Source organism: Syngnathus scovelli, chromosome 1 (genome assembly GCF_024217435.2).
Source record: "Syngnathus scovelli strain Florida chromosome 1, RoL_Ssco_1.2, whole genome shotgun sequence".
In the NCBI taxonomy this organism is placed as follows: Eukaryota; Metazoa; Chordata; class Actinopteri; order Syngnathiformes; family Syngnathidae; genus Syngnathus; species Syngnathus scovelli.
The window spans coordinates 26,538,225-26,553,750 of NC_090847.1; the positions used below are offsets into that span (position 1 = coordinate 26,538,225).

The 15,526-nt window shown below is 47.4% G+C and overlaps 1 protein-coding gene across 1 annotated transcript; it reads right to left on the bottom strand.

Moving 5' to 3' along the window:
- Positions 1-1,488: 1,488 nt before the first annotated feature.
- Positions 1,489-14,187, bottom strand: cyp26b1 (cytochrome P450, family 26, subfamily b, polypeptide 1). The gene is made up of 7 exons (XM_049747660.2): positions 13,801-14,187; positions 7,730-7,954; positions 4,794-4,912; positions 4,562-4,718; positions 4,334-4,489; positions 3,630-3,914; positions 1,489-3,540 (listed from the first exon to the last, which is right to left on the bottom strand). The coding sequence occupies exons 1-7, from the start codon at positions 14,002-14,004 to the stop codon at positions 3,148-3,150; spliced, it is 1,539 nt and encodes a 512-aa protein (XP_049603617.1). The 5' UTR covers positions 14,005-14,187; the 3' UTR covers positions 1,489-3,147.
- Positions 14,188-15,526: the final 1,339 nt, after the last annotated feature.

The window sequence follows — 15,526 nt, forward strand, 5'->3', positions numbered from 1 at the left end:
AAAAAAATCTTTGTGGACGTGTCTGTGCGTGTTGCGGTCACATTGACGTTCCCATCACGAGTGTTGGGAAAGATTTTTTTTGTGTGTGTATTTAATTCACTTTTTATTCACTTTACTTTTGTGGCCTGTAGACAAAAATCAGTGACGCACATTTGCGCCGCTTGTTCTGTGAACTGGTTGTTGAAGTGGTTTTGTACTGGTGCTGTTGGTTTGATGGTGAATGTTTGTGTGGGCTGTCAGCTGATACGGGCCAAAATGAAATCCATCAGAGACAAAGCAAGTGATTAGTGACTCACTCTCGGTATGAGCCATGCCCCGACCTCAGCCAGCTGCGGCGATTTTGGGCCTGGCTACGTCCTGAAATCTAATCCATCCATACGAGCCCAGACAGATTCATGCGGAGGACAGAACACTTTTTCTTCTCTTGTAACGGAGCGCGTCGAGCCGCCTTGCGTTAGGTGTCTGCTGGTCATTTTCTCCTCCCTCTGACGCTAGCTTGCAATTAGATAGCTCGTGAAAACAACGCCAGACGCGCCAGAGGGAATCCTAGGCCAGCGCCACTGTAGGCTTTGGATCCGGTCTTTCGCTTTATTGAGTTGAAGCGAGCTCTGTGGAAACAAAATGATTCTGTACGACCGTTGAACTGGCAAATGAAACCTTCAAGGAGAAAAAAAAAAAACGATGATGGAGGATCTATTTTGGAGCAGAGGCCTTCAAGTTTGCATGCGTGTTAACAAAGTGCTTTGTCGCCCAAATCCGCTGCCCACTTTGAGTGTCCATGTAAGCATGCACCCAAAGCGCCGACAAATGTCGGACAGAAAGAAGCCATTGTTCCTTCTGGAAGGAACCGCCGATGCCGCCGGTGAGCGAGTGCGATGACATCACAGCATCGCGAAAACACGTCCGAATGCCAGAAGCGGCCCGGTGGTCTCTACGAGCTTGTTCTTGATTGATTTTTTTTGGCGCTGTGAGGTCACGGCGAGACGATAAGCAAAGCCATCGGAGACGAGGAGCTCCGCTTTCGCTTTCCCGGAAGCGTCGGCACTCTGGTTGCTACGGCAACAGCGATCACTGATCATTTCCTGCTAGCCGGTGTCGGATGTCACGTGTGAGGACGTGCGGTTTCGTCATCTTGAAGCACTTAGCGCACATCTTTGAAGTGTGTGTAGGTGTGTGTGTGTTTCCCTTCTTCAAAATGGAAGAAAGCTGGGAAAAAACTTCCGCAGCCGACCTGACCTTGGACCTCACGTTTGCCGCTTGCCAGCGTATGCGAGTCAGCGAGAGAATGAGAGCGATGTTGCGCTAGTGACCCGTTTGATTCACCTTGACCTTTGCCCAGCAAGAGTCTTAAAACTTCAGGAATCCTCTTGCATCATTCCCGTCACACCGGGGGTCGCCACTAAAACGAGTTCATTTCAAATACGCTTGGTCTTAAATGTAGAACATCATTTTTGGAATATTCTGAATTGAATTAATTTCACAGCCATCTTTTTTTTTTTTAACTACATAGTTTATTGCAGGAGTACATTTAAACCATCACGGTTACAAAAACAACCGAGAAAGAAGACATTCGTAATGCAGCTAAGCAACACAATATTTCCTATGAAAAGAAATCCAAAATATGTACAGGACGTTCAGGAAAGAAGAAACGTAGTCGCCTGGCCCTTAAAAAATAGTCTTACCCCCAAGTGCTTTGCGTTTTTTTTCCATAATTAATAGCAAAAGCAGCGATAATAAGTCTTGAATAACAAAACATCATGACAGGAATCAATTAACACTATAAACAATGTGTACACAATGTAAATGAAATACATAACATTCTATAGAAATCCAGTATTTTCCTTTTTTTTTTTTCATTTCGGCTCAAAACTAAAATCACTCTGTGGTAGAATAAAAAGTAGAACAACAATAATAACATTATAATGTTAGGTTATTAGTCGATAGCTGATTTTTTTTTTCCCGCGGTTTGCGAGCTTGCTTGAGTATGACACGATTTCAAACAGTAGCATGTGAACGCTCTTTTTTTTTCTTGTGTTGCTTTATACAAAATGCAGACCTTCAAATTAGATACTGACACGTGTGTACTGTACGTACTTGACCGTTGATTAGTTTCATTCATTGCGCTAGCTAGCTAGTTAGCTAGCTCGCGCCTACTAACGTGTATCTAGTGAGACAAAGTGAGTTTGACAAAAACAAACACGTTTGGACATCTCAACGTCTCCGTGAGACGACGTCCACAAAAAAGCAGCAAAGAGAATACTCGTCATGTGTTTTCCTGAACAAGTCAGTGGTGTGTTAAGACAGGACGGCGAGACACGCTATTGGTCGTTCTCCGTGCCCCGCCCCTCAAACCTCATTGGTCCGCGCCGCTCGGGCTTTTGGTTGGTTCGAGGAACGCCGGGATGGAATGATTTTCTTTTCTTTTTATTTTTATCGACGTGCTTGCGAGGAGCAGCAAAGCGGGAGCGACATTCAAGAACGAACACGACAAGACAAGGACGAGCAGCGTTTACATGTCAAGTGGGCCATTTTTGTGTTCATCACTCGCCGGTGTTTGCGATGCTAGCTGTGAGCGATGTAGATTGGAAGCAGCGGGTGCTCGTTCGCTTCCAACGCGCTCCCTCTTCGGCGACTTTCCAATGAAATAATGTCGGAAATGAGCAGGCGGGGAGATTTAGCCAATGGGGAGGCTGGGAGGCAGCGAACTTTCCAAAGGCATTTCTGAAGCCAGACCAAGGTGATTTTCAGTCATTGGGAATGCAGTTGAACTCGACACTTAGCTCACGTTTTACTTTAGATTTTTTTTTTGCGTCCGGACGACTGGATCTTTGTCACCCCTGTTTACCCTGCTCCGATGATTGACCAATTTGGATGAAGCAAATTCCCCAAAGCCTTTGCTTCCTGTTCTCCGGTACCCTGTTTGATCCACCTTGCCTATCAACACCTCATTTCCCCGGCACCCCTCGATGCATTCCCAAGATATTCCATCACTTTTTTGTTAAGTTGAGAGCAGAATCCTTATGGCAGCTTATTCCTCTTCCGTCGGAACAGGAGATGAAAAAAAAAATGTTCCTATTAGTCCGAAAACGTGGAGAAGAAAATGTGGCGTCCTTCTTTTCCCTCCTTCAATCACCCCCATTGACGCCTTCACACGGTGGCTCCGAGCAGCTCCTCTGACTTGGCCATGATCTCGTTCTGGTTGGAGTCCAGGCCGTAGAACTTAACCTTCAGCCCGTCCACCGGGTGGACCACGGGCACGGTGATGACGCGGGGGAAGTGTCGCGTGGCCAGCTCGAAGCGGCTGGTGCTGGCCAGCTCGATGGCCAGGAGGCGGAGGAAGAGCGTGGCCAGCTGCTTGCCCAGGCAGGAACGCACGCCGCCGCCGAAGGGCAGGTAGTGGAAGCGCCCCTCTTTGTCTTCGCCTCGCTCCTGGCTGAAGCGGTCGGGGTCGAAGGCGTCCACGTCCTTGAAGACGGACGACGTGTCATGGGTGTCTCGGATGCTGTACATCACGCTCCAGCCCTTTGGAATCTGCACCCCCTGCAAGCCGCAAGACAAAAAAAAAAAAAAATCAAAAGGGCTGACTTGCATCTCAGGGCCGAATCACCGGTGACACGTTCCACACTTACGTCAAGTTCAAAGGTCTGCATGGCGGTCCGGTAAGCCCCTGAGACGGGCGTGAAGAGCCTCAAGACCTCCTTGATGACGCAGTCCAGATACTTGAGACTGACGATGGTGTCCAGACGCAACTCGCCTTCGGGGCACAGGCGGCCGTTATGGAGGAAGCCCCGCCCCCTCAGCTCCTCCCGTAGGCGCTCCAGGACCGGCGGGTGGCGCAGGAGCTGCATAATGAGGGAGGTGCTGGCGCTGGCCGTGGTGGCGAAAGCGGCGAAGATCAGCTCGATGGTGGACTCCTGTAACAATGCGCAAATATGAGCTCTTGACAAATTTTGTTGGCGGGAAGAAGCGGCCAGTGGAATAAATAACACGGAGGCTCTTGCGTGTGCGCGACAGGGCCTCCCCAGTTCACTTTCCGTCTGTGTGTGTTTATGTGCGTGAATGTGTGTGTGTGTGTGTGTACAGGAGGCCTCTTTCAGACCCCTCCAGGGGGAGTGTTGACTTATTTTTGGCCCTGGACTTAACCCAGAAACCACATGGAGAGAGAGCGAGTTGAGTTTCCACAGAATTCCTCGGAATGACTTGAATAGGTAAACAGAGGGTGTGCCCCTACGCTACTCTGTGCGTGTCTGTCTCATGTTCTCGCTCTAGCTCGGATGATTGATGAGTGACAAGCGCGCTTATGTGCGTCTCGTGAAAAACTTTTGAGTCCAACCTTGAGCTCCTGCATGGTGAGCTCGGCGCCGTTCTCCTTGGCGCTGTCCATGAGGACGTCCAGAGCGTCGCTGTAGTCTTTGCCGTGCGTACACAGCGGCTTCTCCCTGATGGCTTTCTCGATGCTCTTCTGCAGCTTGTCGCGAGCTCGCAGACCCTGAACACGAGGAAATGCCAAAATCACTTTGAGTTGTGGTAGTTCTCACGGCACGAGATTGAGCCCACGTACCTTCCTATAGCCGCTGAAGGGCATGTCGATGGGCAGGCTGAAGAGATTGTTGACAAAGTCCTGGAAGGTGGAGAACAAGTGCTTCATCTCCTCCTCGGAGACCCGAAATCCCAGAAGCACCCTCACGGCCATGGTGAAGGACAACCTCTGGCTCTCCCTGAGGGAAGACGCAAGAAATTCCACTCAGGACACTCGCCGGTGCCGCTCATGTCAGGGGCGGGGCGGGTTTTACCTGTAGACATTGATGGGCTCGGGGTTGGAGCTCCACACTCGCAGGCTCTCTTGGATCACCTGCTGGATTTTGGGCAGGTACGACTCCAAGGCCTCATGGCTGAACACTTTGGCAAACACCTGCACGAATCAAAACGGATCAACGTTAACGAAGCGGTCGGTTGATGGCGGCCATTTCCCCCCCCCCACACACGTGGCGTCGCGAGCGCGTAATCTCCCTGGAGTCAGCACAACCGCAACGTTGTTTATGCGGCGAGATGATTTACACGTTTGTTATTTGACGCAGACAAAAATGCTGATGGGAAATTTATACCATCGGGGATTCATTTCTGTACATTGTCACAAATCTCCCGAGGTGACTTCATGACACATGATGGATTAGACTCTTGGGGCATGTTTGTGCTTGTGGGGGATAGTTCCTGCTTGATGGATGATTTTCTTTTCAATCAATAAAAATCTATTCAGGAGATTGAAAATCGGAACGCCAAATTGGTGCTGTTGTTGAATCTTTTTTTTTGTGTAACTCATTCACTGCCATTGACGGCTATAGACGTCAAACATCTACTGTGCTGGCAGTGAATGTCTTATTCTACAACAAAATGCTGTTTCTCACCTCCTAACTGGAGCTCGTAGGAGGGAGCACAACACTTTAATTCTGGCCTTGTACATTTGAGACTTCATTTTAAGATACTTTTATTTCTCTTTCAATCTTACTTCAGGTCCGCAAACCAGACGCTACTGGCGTTAGCTAGTCAAACATTTTCCGTTGCCGTTTTATTCTTCGTCTTTCGACTCAGCATGACATTTTGCATTCTTTTGGTGTTTTGTTATTTACCATTTTTATGTCATTAATTTATTTTAACTCTTTAACTCTCGTGCAGCTCTCCTACATATAATATTAACTCATTTTAACCGACATGGATGTGTAGCATTAGCCACATGCTAATGGTTTTAAAGAATGCAAAATAACATTGTCTGCTATTTTATTTGACTTCTCCAGGTGACGCCGCCACAACGTGATCATGTGACGACCGGCACCCCAGTGAGCACGATTGGCGCGACGGTCCAGACGAGATTGCCGCAACTATACCAGGTTTGGAAAAAAAAAACACACACAAATGTTTGTTTGAATTGTCTAAATTGGGCATCTGCGACATTTTGGGACGTTCTAAACTTGGCACGAGAGAGGGGTGTGGTTCGGGTGCAGGGGGGGGGGGTTAATTGTTCAAGAGTCATTCTGCTACGCCACAAAAACGTGACTGTCTTTCTGTAGCCCGCGGCATACACACACACACACACACACACACACACACACACACACACACACACACACACACACAGCGCGGCATAGTGAGCGACACACAGACACAGTGGTCCTAATAACGTCCATATGTCTTAAATTATGTGCTTTAAGTGCTGTGAGCTGCTGGTTCCTCAAACATGTAAAGACTCCTTTATTCTTCTCGCCGGCCTTCTTTTCCCTCGCTCCTGCCTTCACCCAAACTTCCACGATCCCCTCTTTCAATATTTTATTCTCTACCGACTCCCCTGCTTTTATTTTCTACTTTACTAAATAACTCCCATCAATCAATCAATCAAACTTGATTTATATAGCGCAAAGTGCTTTACGTGAATCGAAATCAATCCTACTTGTCCACAAGGACACACGCGCACAAAATGGTCCTCCCCAGCTTCCATTCTCTATTCTGCAATGGCACAGCGGACTTGGCCACGCTCCGTTAGAACGCCCGCGTGTGTGAGCGCACTGGTTTGCGTCTCACGTGGCAGCCCCCTCTACTGGCTCCAGGCCTGCAGGTGCAGCAGCCTCTCTCTGAGCTGCTCCCAAATTCAAGCACGTCGCCAGCTTTTCCGTCTGGGGTTTGCCGTCTTTCGCCGAGCGGGTCGCTGCGCGTGCGTGTGTGTCGGTGCCCCCCCCCCTGCAGAATGCCCCTCTTTGTGCCTTCCTAATCAAGGGTCATTACACGAGGTTAGCGCAAGGGGGGGTCTCCGGGGAGTCGGGAGCCCAGATCAGAAACTTAAATTGAAAGCCTAACCCTAGTTTGAAACCCGAGTTTGAAACGTTAACCCCACTTGGAAAGCTGAGGTCACACATTGTGCCGGCCCGATCACAGCCCAAAATCGACCCGGCCGACCTCTCGCGGCCTCGCCGTCCTCCACCCCGCCCGCCCCCCCTCCAGGATCCGGCGGGAGAACGCGAGAGGGCGATTTACAGGAAATGCACTGGATTGCGCGTGAGTGTGAGCAAGGTAGATATTTGCCCCAGGGACGAGGGGATAATGGCGCTAAGTGGCTGATTACCTGAAATGGTCCTGGCGAGGAAAAGATGGCGGAAAGAGAGATAATAGGCGGCGTCAGGGAGGAATTAAGTGGTGCACAGTCACGACCTGAGGAGTGACTCGCCCACAACACCCAAAATGACGGCCACGTTGTTTTGTTTGCCGGTTAGAAATTGGCTGGAGGAGATGACCTAATTGAGTCCGGCTTCAAATATCATTTTATGACATTATTTTGAAACAGAATAAACTTTTTTAGATATATTTTAGCACTGATTCCAAATCTGACTTTTTTTTCCTTCAGCTTTCATCATCGTCATAATAATATAAATTATTATTATAATAATTATCATTTTTATTATTAATATTATCAATATTATTGTAATATATAATTACATTATTATCATGTTATTATTATTGTGATATATATATTATATTATTATTATTTGTATTATTGTTACATGATATAGTAATCTTAAGTAATATTTATGAATTATGGGATAGGTTCAGCAACAGGTGGATTTTTTCGGAAACGCCATAGTTATAAATTATCATCATAAATTATTACTCATGGTAAAAATTTGTGTTGCGCAAACTTTTATAGGTCAAATTTAAAAAAAAAAGGTCGAAACGGCGTACTGACCTTCCTTCTCTTGCGGTGGATGTCGCCAATGCTGTTGGCGAGCGAGTTGGGTCCGAGCAGGGCGGCGGTGCTCTGCGGCCAGTCCACCGTCACCAGCGTGTGCTCGCCCATCAGCACCTTGCGCACGTTCTCGGCGCCCGTCACGCGGATCAGCGGGCGGCCCAGCAGGTGCGTCTTGAACACGTTGCCGTACTTTTGTCTCCGCGAGGCGTGGAAACTCGAACCCTGCGTGGGAGGGAAGCGAGAAACATCCGGGTCAAGCGGGTCACGCCGTCGCCGTCCGCAACAGATGCCATCTCTCGGCCGGTGCGAGACGTTTTGGATTCTTGCCCTGTAAATGGGCTGTGTGTGTGTGTGTGTGTGCACTTGAAGCAGTTTACCGTGTTACACACAGGTACGTTATTCACACAAACACGTGTGGTGACACACATGCTCGCAGTGAATTCATAAAATTCACAAAAACGTGCAAAGTAAACAAACATGGCGAGGCCGCAGTGTGACAACACTAACTGGTTTGACCCCGGAGGCCTCTCGGGGGGGAGAGATATGTGCGAGAGTCACACACTCACACACATGCCGACAACGACTGTGAGGTATGGCGAACATTTGTTTCTCTGTTTCTGCAGATCTTGCTGCAGCTCTCTAACATTTGCGTAAGTCACACTCCAGACCAGCAGGGGGCAGTCACTTGCTAGGGCAGGCTCATTAGTTTGTGTGCGCCTTAGCCACCAGGGGGCAGTATAATTCATGCTTACATGTAATAGTGAGAAACAGAAGAAGACTGTATGTTTGCTGTATGTTCAGTTTGCGTGCGTTGCTACCATTTGTGCTCAATCGTAAGTTATTTTAACGTTTGTAATTGCTGCGACATCAATGATAGTTTTGTTAGCTCGTCAATGGGATTCACCATTATGTGTTAGCATCAAGTTAGAGAAAAGCGAAAGTGTTATGGTCAACTCCGCAATGTGTCATTGTGTTCAGTTTTAAAGCAAAACTGTGTGGCAATGTTAAGCAGTAGTTTCGTTTTTGGAGAGGTGCATACATTTCTCAAGACCAAGGACAGAATCGCTAATGGCAACGGTTGACGTTGCAGACAGATGCTCAACGTACGAAGTGCTCACCTAAAGCTAGCCATGAATTGCTACTGTGCCTGAGTCAAACACTTGAAATAAAATCCCTAATAAAATGGCTAGCAGGAAAGTAGTTCTCTGTATTTTTACAGGCACACTGGCGCACTCAGCTTTGACAACAGTTGCCATTTAATTAATAATAGCTTAATTTAGAAATTGCATTTTGGAAATAGTTACCAAACGGTTCAGGAAAGGGACAAATACTTTTCCACAGGCCATTTGAAGCATTTCGGGCGGGAGGCATTGGGGGCTTGCTCCCTAACCCCTGCGGCTAACCAGGCCTCACTGTATGGTTCTTTTCTCTGTGAGCAACACGCCCACGTTCTTGTCGCCTGCGACGTCGGCTCGCACCAATTGAGCCCAGATGCCGCTAATTAGCATTTTGTAATTGCGCTAACCCGCCTCAGATGTGCGCGCCCTCACGAGGTGTCGACGTTTTGTCTCCGCCGCCGTGACCCCTGCAACCCTGCCGCGACCCCCCCCCTCACCCCCCCGCCACTGCATTTCAAAATTTCCTTTGGCTGCGACGAGGAATCCTCAACACGTGATTTCATCTTCAATCTACTGATCTGAAGTGTTTTCACAGCTCCTGTATACTTCCTCTTTTTTACAACACACACGCACGCACACATTCACCAGGTTGCTGACTGGCCTCTGGAGCCCTCAGGGTGTGTGTGTGTACGTGTGTGTTTTGTGCACGCCTGTGTGTGTGTGTGAGGGTTGTTTTCCAAGCTACATTTTGCTGCCACATGGATGTAGAGTGGTTTAGTATGTCTGCTTGGCATGCTGGCCTACACGCACGTACGCACCCACGCACACACACACACACACATGCACACACACGGTGGAAGGGGAGTTCCTTCAGCAGCCAGACAAGGCTCCCTTTCACACTCCCAAGATACACCATCAGATTGATGCGTGTGCGCGTGTAGGCGCAATACGTTACGACACTATATGATTTTCCATTTTGTTTTCCTCCATTTTTAGTTTTTCCACACAGCATACAAAATGTTTTCATGTCTTGTCGCTGGCAAATACTACACTGTGTGTGTGTGTTGTGGATGACATTCAGCTAAAAAGGTGAGAAGTCGACTCCCCCCCCCCCCCCTCGCTGTCCCAAATCTGGCAATATGCACAAAGACAATCACACACACACGCACAGCAAGCATGGAAAAGTTGCGACGTAATGACGCCACTCTTTTCTCGCAAGAGAACATAACCACATACAGGATTTGTGACACACACACACACGGACGCAGAAAGCCCAATCGCAAAACGGGCACCTCCACATATTCAAATCGGTAAAATAATAAGCGACTTTTGCCGCTTTTCGGCCGAAAGTGAACATCCCAGAAAAAGCGCCCGCGTTTCTCCGCCATGCGCACACGCCCAGGGTCCGAGCGGCGCTAAAAATACCCGCGTGTTCTGTTGGCCTTGGCCCGCCGACGAACCTGCGCCGGGGCCTTATAAATGTCCCCTTTGTAGCGCCGTGGAAATGTCCAACAAATGACTCTTTTATTAGGCCATGACAAAAAAACACAGCTAATTATGTTGACTTAGATCTGCGTGCGTGTGTGTGTACGTGTGTGTGTGTGACATATCACGGTGATGCTTAGCAGGGAGACAGCGGGGGTTCGTGTTATGGCAAGAAAGGGGGGCACGTGAATGGAGCAAGGAAAAAACATGCACACATCTTCCAGTCAAAGGTAACGTCAAAGACAGAGTTTATTGACGTAGTTTTCGTTGAAGATAAAAAAAAAAAAAAAAGATGCCGTTGAGTTTTGTGATGTTGTCGGACTCCTTCAAAGTGTTATGAGGCCACTACATAAGTGCTGTTAGTTAGCGCGTCTATGATGTTTCCCATTCAGTGTTAGCATTAAGCTAGCTGACTTACGCGCTCGTCCCATACAACACAGGCCATTCTCTTTGTTTTCTGTCAACTTCAGCCGAACGAGTTTTATTATTCCCGCAATGGCCGAGCAGGCGATCGCCGTCCGGAGTTTCGAACCCGCCACTCGGCCTGATTGACGTTCGAAGGCAGAGTGGGTGAAACGAAGGTTAGAAATGAGGGGGGAAAAGGAGGAGGAGGAGGAGGAGGAGCAGCGTGAGGACAAGAGGCGGCCAAAGGCTGCGAGGGAATTCCTTCCCTCTTTTCAGCTGTCAATCATTCAGACGCTGCCAGAGATGCCAGGGAACCTGCGTGTGCGCGCGCATGTGTGTGAACGCCGCGATAGGGCCTCGACTCGACAATGACCCGCGTCGCCTTGCGGTCACGCCGTCGCATCAGAAAGAGCAGAGGAAGGAAGGAAGGAAGGCGAGGAGGCGGGAAAAGAAAAGGAGGAAGGCGGAACGAGGGAGAGCGAGAGTGCGGCGGCGGAGGAGGAGGAGGAGGAGGGGGGCCGGATTAGCGAAGAAGGGCTTCAGATAGTTCAGCCAGAACACGAGTAGAATGCGGCGAGGGCGATCGAGAGGAGAGAGAGAGAGAGCGAGAGCCTTGGCCCCTGACCTGAGGACATTTTAGAAAAGGAGATTATGCTTGTTGAAAACGCTCTAAGCGCTCACCCCGGGACCCCCGCTAATACCCCCGACACACACACGCACACGCACACACTCGGCAGCACCGAGGCGTGCTCCTCCGCCGCATAAACTAGTCTGCCCAAATGTAGAAAAGACCTTCCATGTTTGAAGGTAATTGCTGAAAACATGCAAAGACTGAGAACTATGTCGGGCTTAATTGTGGTCACATAGCGTTTTTTGCTGATTTGTTTTTGCTTCAGATTGGCCCTTGGGTATTTTAGAGCGCTTCGTTAAATATTTTTAGTCTGATTTGGCAATCAGCATGTGGACAAGGACTTGACGCGGCCACTTTAGAGCGCCTTGTTGTCTGCCGTGAGTGCACACATGACGGGTGAGGTTCGAAAAAAAAAGTTTGAAATGTGACTTGACCGCTATTTTGTTTTTTTAATTGAGTGTTTTAATCTGACTTCATAGACGTGGCCAGGCATTAAAAAAAAGTGCTAGACAAAGTAGCATTTGAGAGTGGAGAAATAAACAACTTGATATTCCACAATTTTTAAGCCTCATTTTGCCAATTTTTTTTTCATTTTATATTTGACGCACTCTTATTTGTGGCGTGTGAAATTTTCAAGAAATTTATTTTCACTTCACACAGACTTTGAGGACAAAAATGTTGAGTTTTTACAATCAAGATCTCAACCTTGACAGATTTGACCGCTTTCATTTCGATGTCACGTTGTCGTCTGGTGGAGGTCAAAGGAGCTTACAAACCTATTTGGACAAAGTAAGAACTTGAAAGGACTGATATTTGTTTTCAAATGTAGGGCAATCAAAATTCTTAAATAAAAAAAAAAAAATTGGATTTCCCACCACTGCCAAAGACACACACGTCAGGTCCCAAAACTGAATCTGAGCTGCTGAGAAAAAAAAAAAAAAAGTCTGCTGTGTGTGCGTAACCACAAGTATGCCACGAAGGGCAGTAATGGAACCTTCGACGGCAAAGACACCAATCACACAAACGCACGATGGTGGCGACAAGCGAGTTCTGGTCCGTTTCAAACATCTCCCGTTGCCCGCGTCCATGTGCTTTGAATCTGTGTAATAGCCAGGAAAAGTCGCCAACTTTTTTTTTTTTTTTTTTTTGCCCCTCACCAATTTATTGACACGCGTGGAAATTCAAATTTAAAAGCAACGCCATTTGAGACTTTTTTTTTTTTTAACATGAGAGTCAAATTGTGTAATCATCGTCGGTATGTTAAATAGTGGTGAGTAAATGTTGCCGTGTTTTTTCAATTTTGGGCGCTGTTGCGGGCACTTTATTTGCCTTTGTGGGCCATATAGAATAATGTGGTGAGCCAGATCTGAACCTCAAGCCTTGAGTTTGATACACCATTCAGTACATGGGACAAAAAAACAACAACAAAGTGACCTCCACCAAGGTTCACCAGGAAAATTCATGATAGGATCACAAATTGTGCACTTTTTTTTTGGGGGGGGGGGGGGGGTAGGCTTATAATAGCCTAATAGGTCAAAACTTATAATATGGATTTGATTATTTTATTTTGGACGAAAATCTGGAATAAAGTTGCACATTTTCTAAAATTGGTTTTAAAAAAAATCGCTTCTCACAATAGTTGTTGTCATCTCATTTCAATGGCTACAAAATTTAATTTATTAAAAAGATTTGTCAGATCAATTGTTTTCATTTTATAAGGCACAACAAAGCAAATGTTTCTTTCACAAATACATTTTTTTCTTTTGATTTTGGTATAAAAATCTGTTTTACAATTTATGGTTCCCTGACTATGATCGTTCAACCTCTGTTTACATCAATCAAGTATTTGGTTGTTACTATGCCATTGAACTTTAAATTTAACTTGTATATTAGTCAAACGTTTGTGAACACCATAATTTTTTTTTTCAATTGAAAGCAGTTGAAATTTATTGAAAAGCTCGTTTGAGGCGAGGGTTACTGCCGAAAAAAAATAAGATTACCCAAAACTAAAAAATAATCTTCATTTTAGACATTTTAGACAGTGTCCCCACAGACCAAACCCCCAACGGATCTCGTTTAGGATGGACAGAAACACCACGCAAGATGATGAGATAATTGCACAAGCCTTAAGCACAATTTAAATTTAGGGACTCCACTTCCACCATATTTACGTTGAACGTGTTTAAAAATATAAATTGAATCAAAATATTCCTGCGTTTTGGCAACCCCATAAAGCAACCGGCGCTTCATTGATATTTTCAATTTGTGAGAGAGAAACAAGAATGAGCATCTCCAGCCTCCTCCGGCCTGCCAATCAAAGCACGCGCTCCAAGTCAGCGGTGCCAAGTGTTGCGCACGCAAATGAAACAAGCAGACGCAACGCGAGCCAGGCAGGCAGGGAAGGGCAGGGCTGGACAGGCGCCGCTTACCTGCAGGAGCCAGTGGCACGTCTCGCCGATGAAAGGGAAGCCCATGGAGCCCTTGGGCATGGGCAGCTTGCACTTCTTGTCCCGCGTGGCGGTCCAGCGCAGCTGCCACAGCTGCTGTGACACGGCGAGCAGCAGCGCTACGCACAGCGCGCACGCCGCCAGCGTGGCCAGCGCAGACAGCAGGTCGAAGGTGTCGAAGAGCATGCTGGGGCCGGGGGTGGGAGGGGACGCGACGAGCTCCTAGCAGCCGGACCACCTCATGCCGCTCGCGTGAAGGTGAAGATGATGATGACGAGCGCAGGGAGGAGGAGGAGGCGCGGAGGATGCTTCGGTTGCTGCTTCTGTGGGCGCGCGCGTGTGGGCGCACTGTGCGTGTGTGCGTCAGTCAAATGAGTGTTTATATAGCGCGCAGGCAGCGGCCAAGGTCTCCCCCCTCCCCGCCCCTCTGCTCCACCTCCTTCGGCTCCTGGAGGACCCCCACCCCACCCACATCTCCTCTCAGCAGGAGGAGGAGGAGTGCGCCCGGCGTGTCAACTGTTGAACTAGTCACCTGCGCGCCGGAAGTGCGCCAAACTCACGTCAACTTTCCAAAAGTTGCTTTTTTTGGCGTGCAGCTGCGTCAAGTGGTGATGTTTGAATTAGATCGAGCGGCTTTTGTTGGCCCGTTCACGTCGGAGAAGCGCGCGCTCTCGCTGGGACAACTTCTGCGCAGGAGCTGGTGCTACAGACGTTAAATTGACCTTAATCGATCTTGTGTGGGGAAACAAGTGTCACGTCATAGGTACGCAACGGTTTCGTGCGTGGTTGTGTGAGAGTTTGTGTCAAGCGCATCTTGCGCTCCGCTCTTGCTTGTTGTTGAGAGAGAAGCGCAATGTCGCCGCCTGGTGGCAACGCGGCGCACAGCAGCGTGCCAACGCTTTGGAATGTAGCAAGAAAACCACATCGATGTATCATTCAATTGTCACTTCTTAGTATTACATGTACACATTTGGCACAGCATTTCATTATTAATGTATTTTAACAACTTATTAAAATCATCAAAAGTAATGGAAAAACAGTGACAAGTAAATTATTACTATTGCTCAATTGATGTGAAGGAGGGATTTTTATTAAAAAATTGCTATTCCAATGTAATATTTTCCTGTGGAAAACATGCATTTATTATTATAAACATTAAGGAGATATGCTTTTTTTATAATACATTATAAAACTATTTTTTTATACATAGTTTGGTTTACTTTACTCTGCTGAGGTCAGCAATGCAATCGCGAATTTGTTAACGCCTTTACCTGGGTAAATGTTACGTTAAAAAAATAAAAATACAAGTAGAGAAATAATTTGCTTTAAGCCGAATGCTGGCATTCGACCCGACAGCTCACATCTGTTGTGCAACACAGTCCGGCTTGAGCTCGTTGAAGAATGCAACATATGTGTGCAAGCAAAGACATCTTCGAGAATCAAAATGATTTCACCTGGCAAGGCTATCGTGCATTTTAGACTAATCAATACATTTCATGAGAAAGCCCAATAATATGAACTTTAGTCGAAGCAAGTTACACTAATGTGTTGGTTTTCTTTTTTGACAGGAGCAAAATGGCCACGTTGGCATTGGTTCAGGACGCCTTCCACCAGTGATGTGACCGCCCACCATCACCAAAAGCAAAGCACCGATTGAAGGTAGGACAAGCTCCTCCTCCTCGACGTAATGATGACACGACACGGTCTA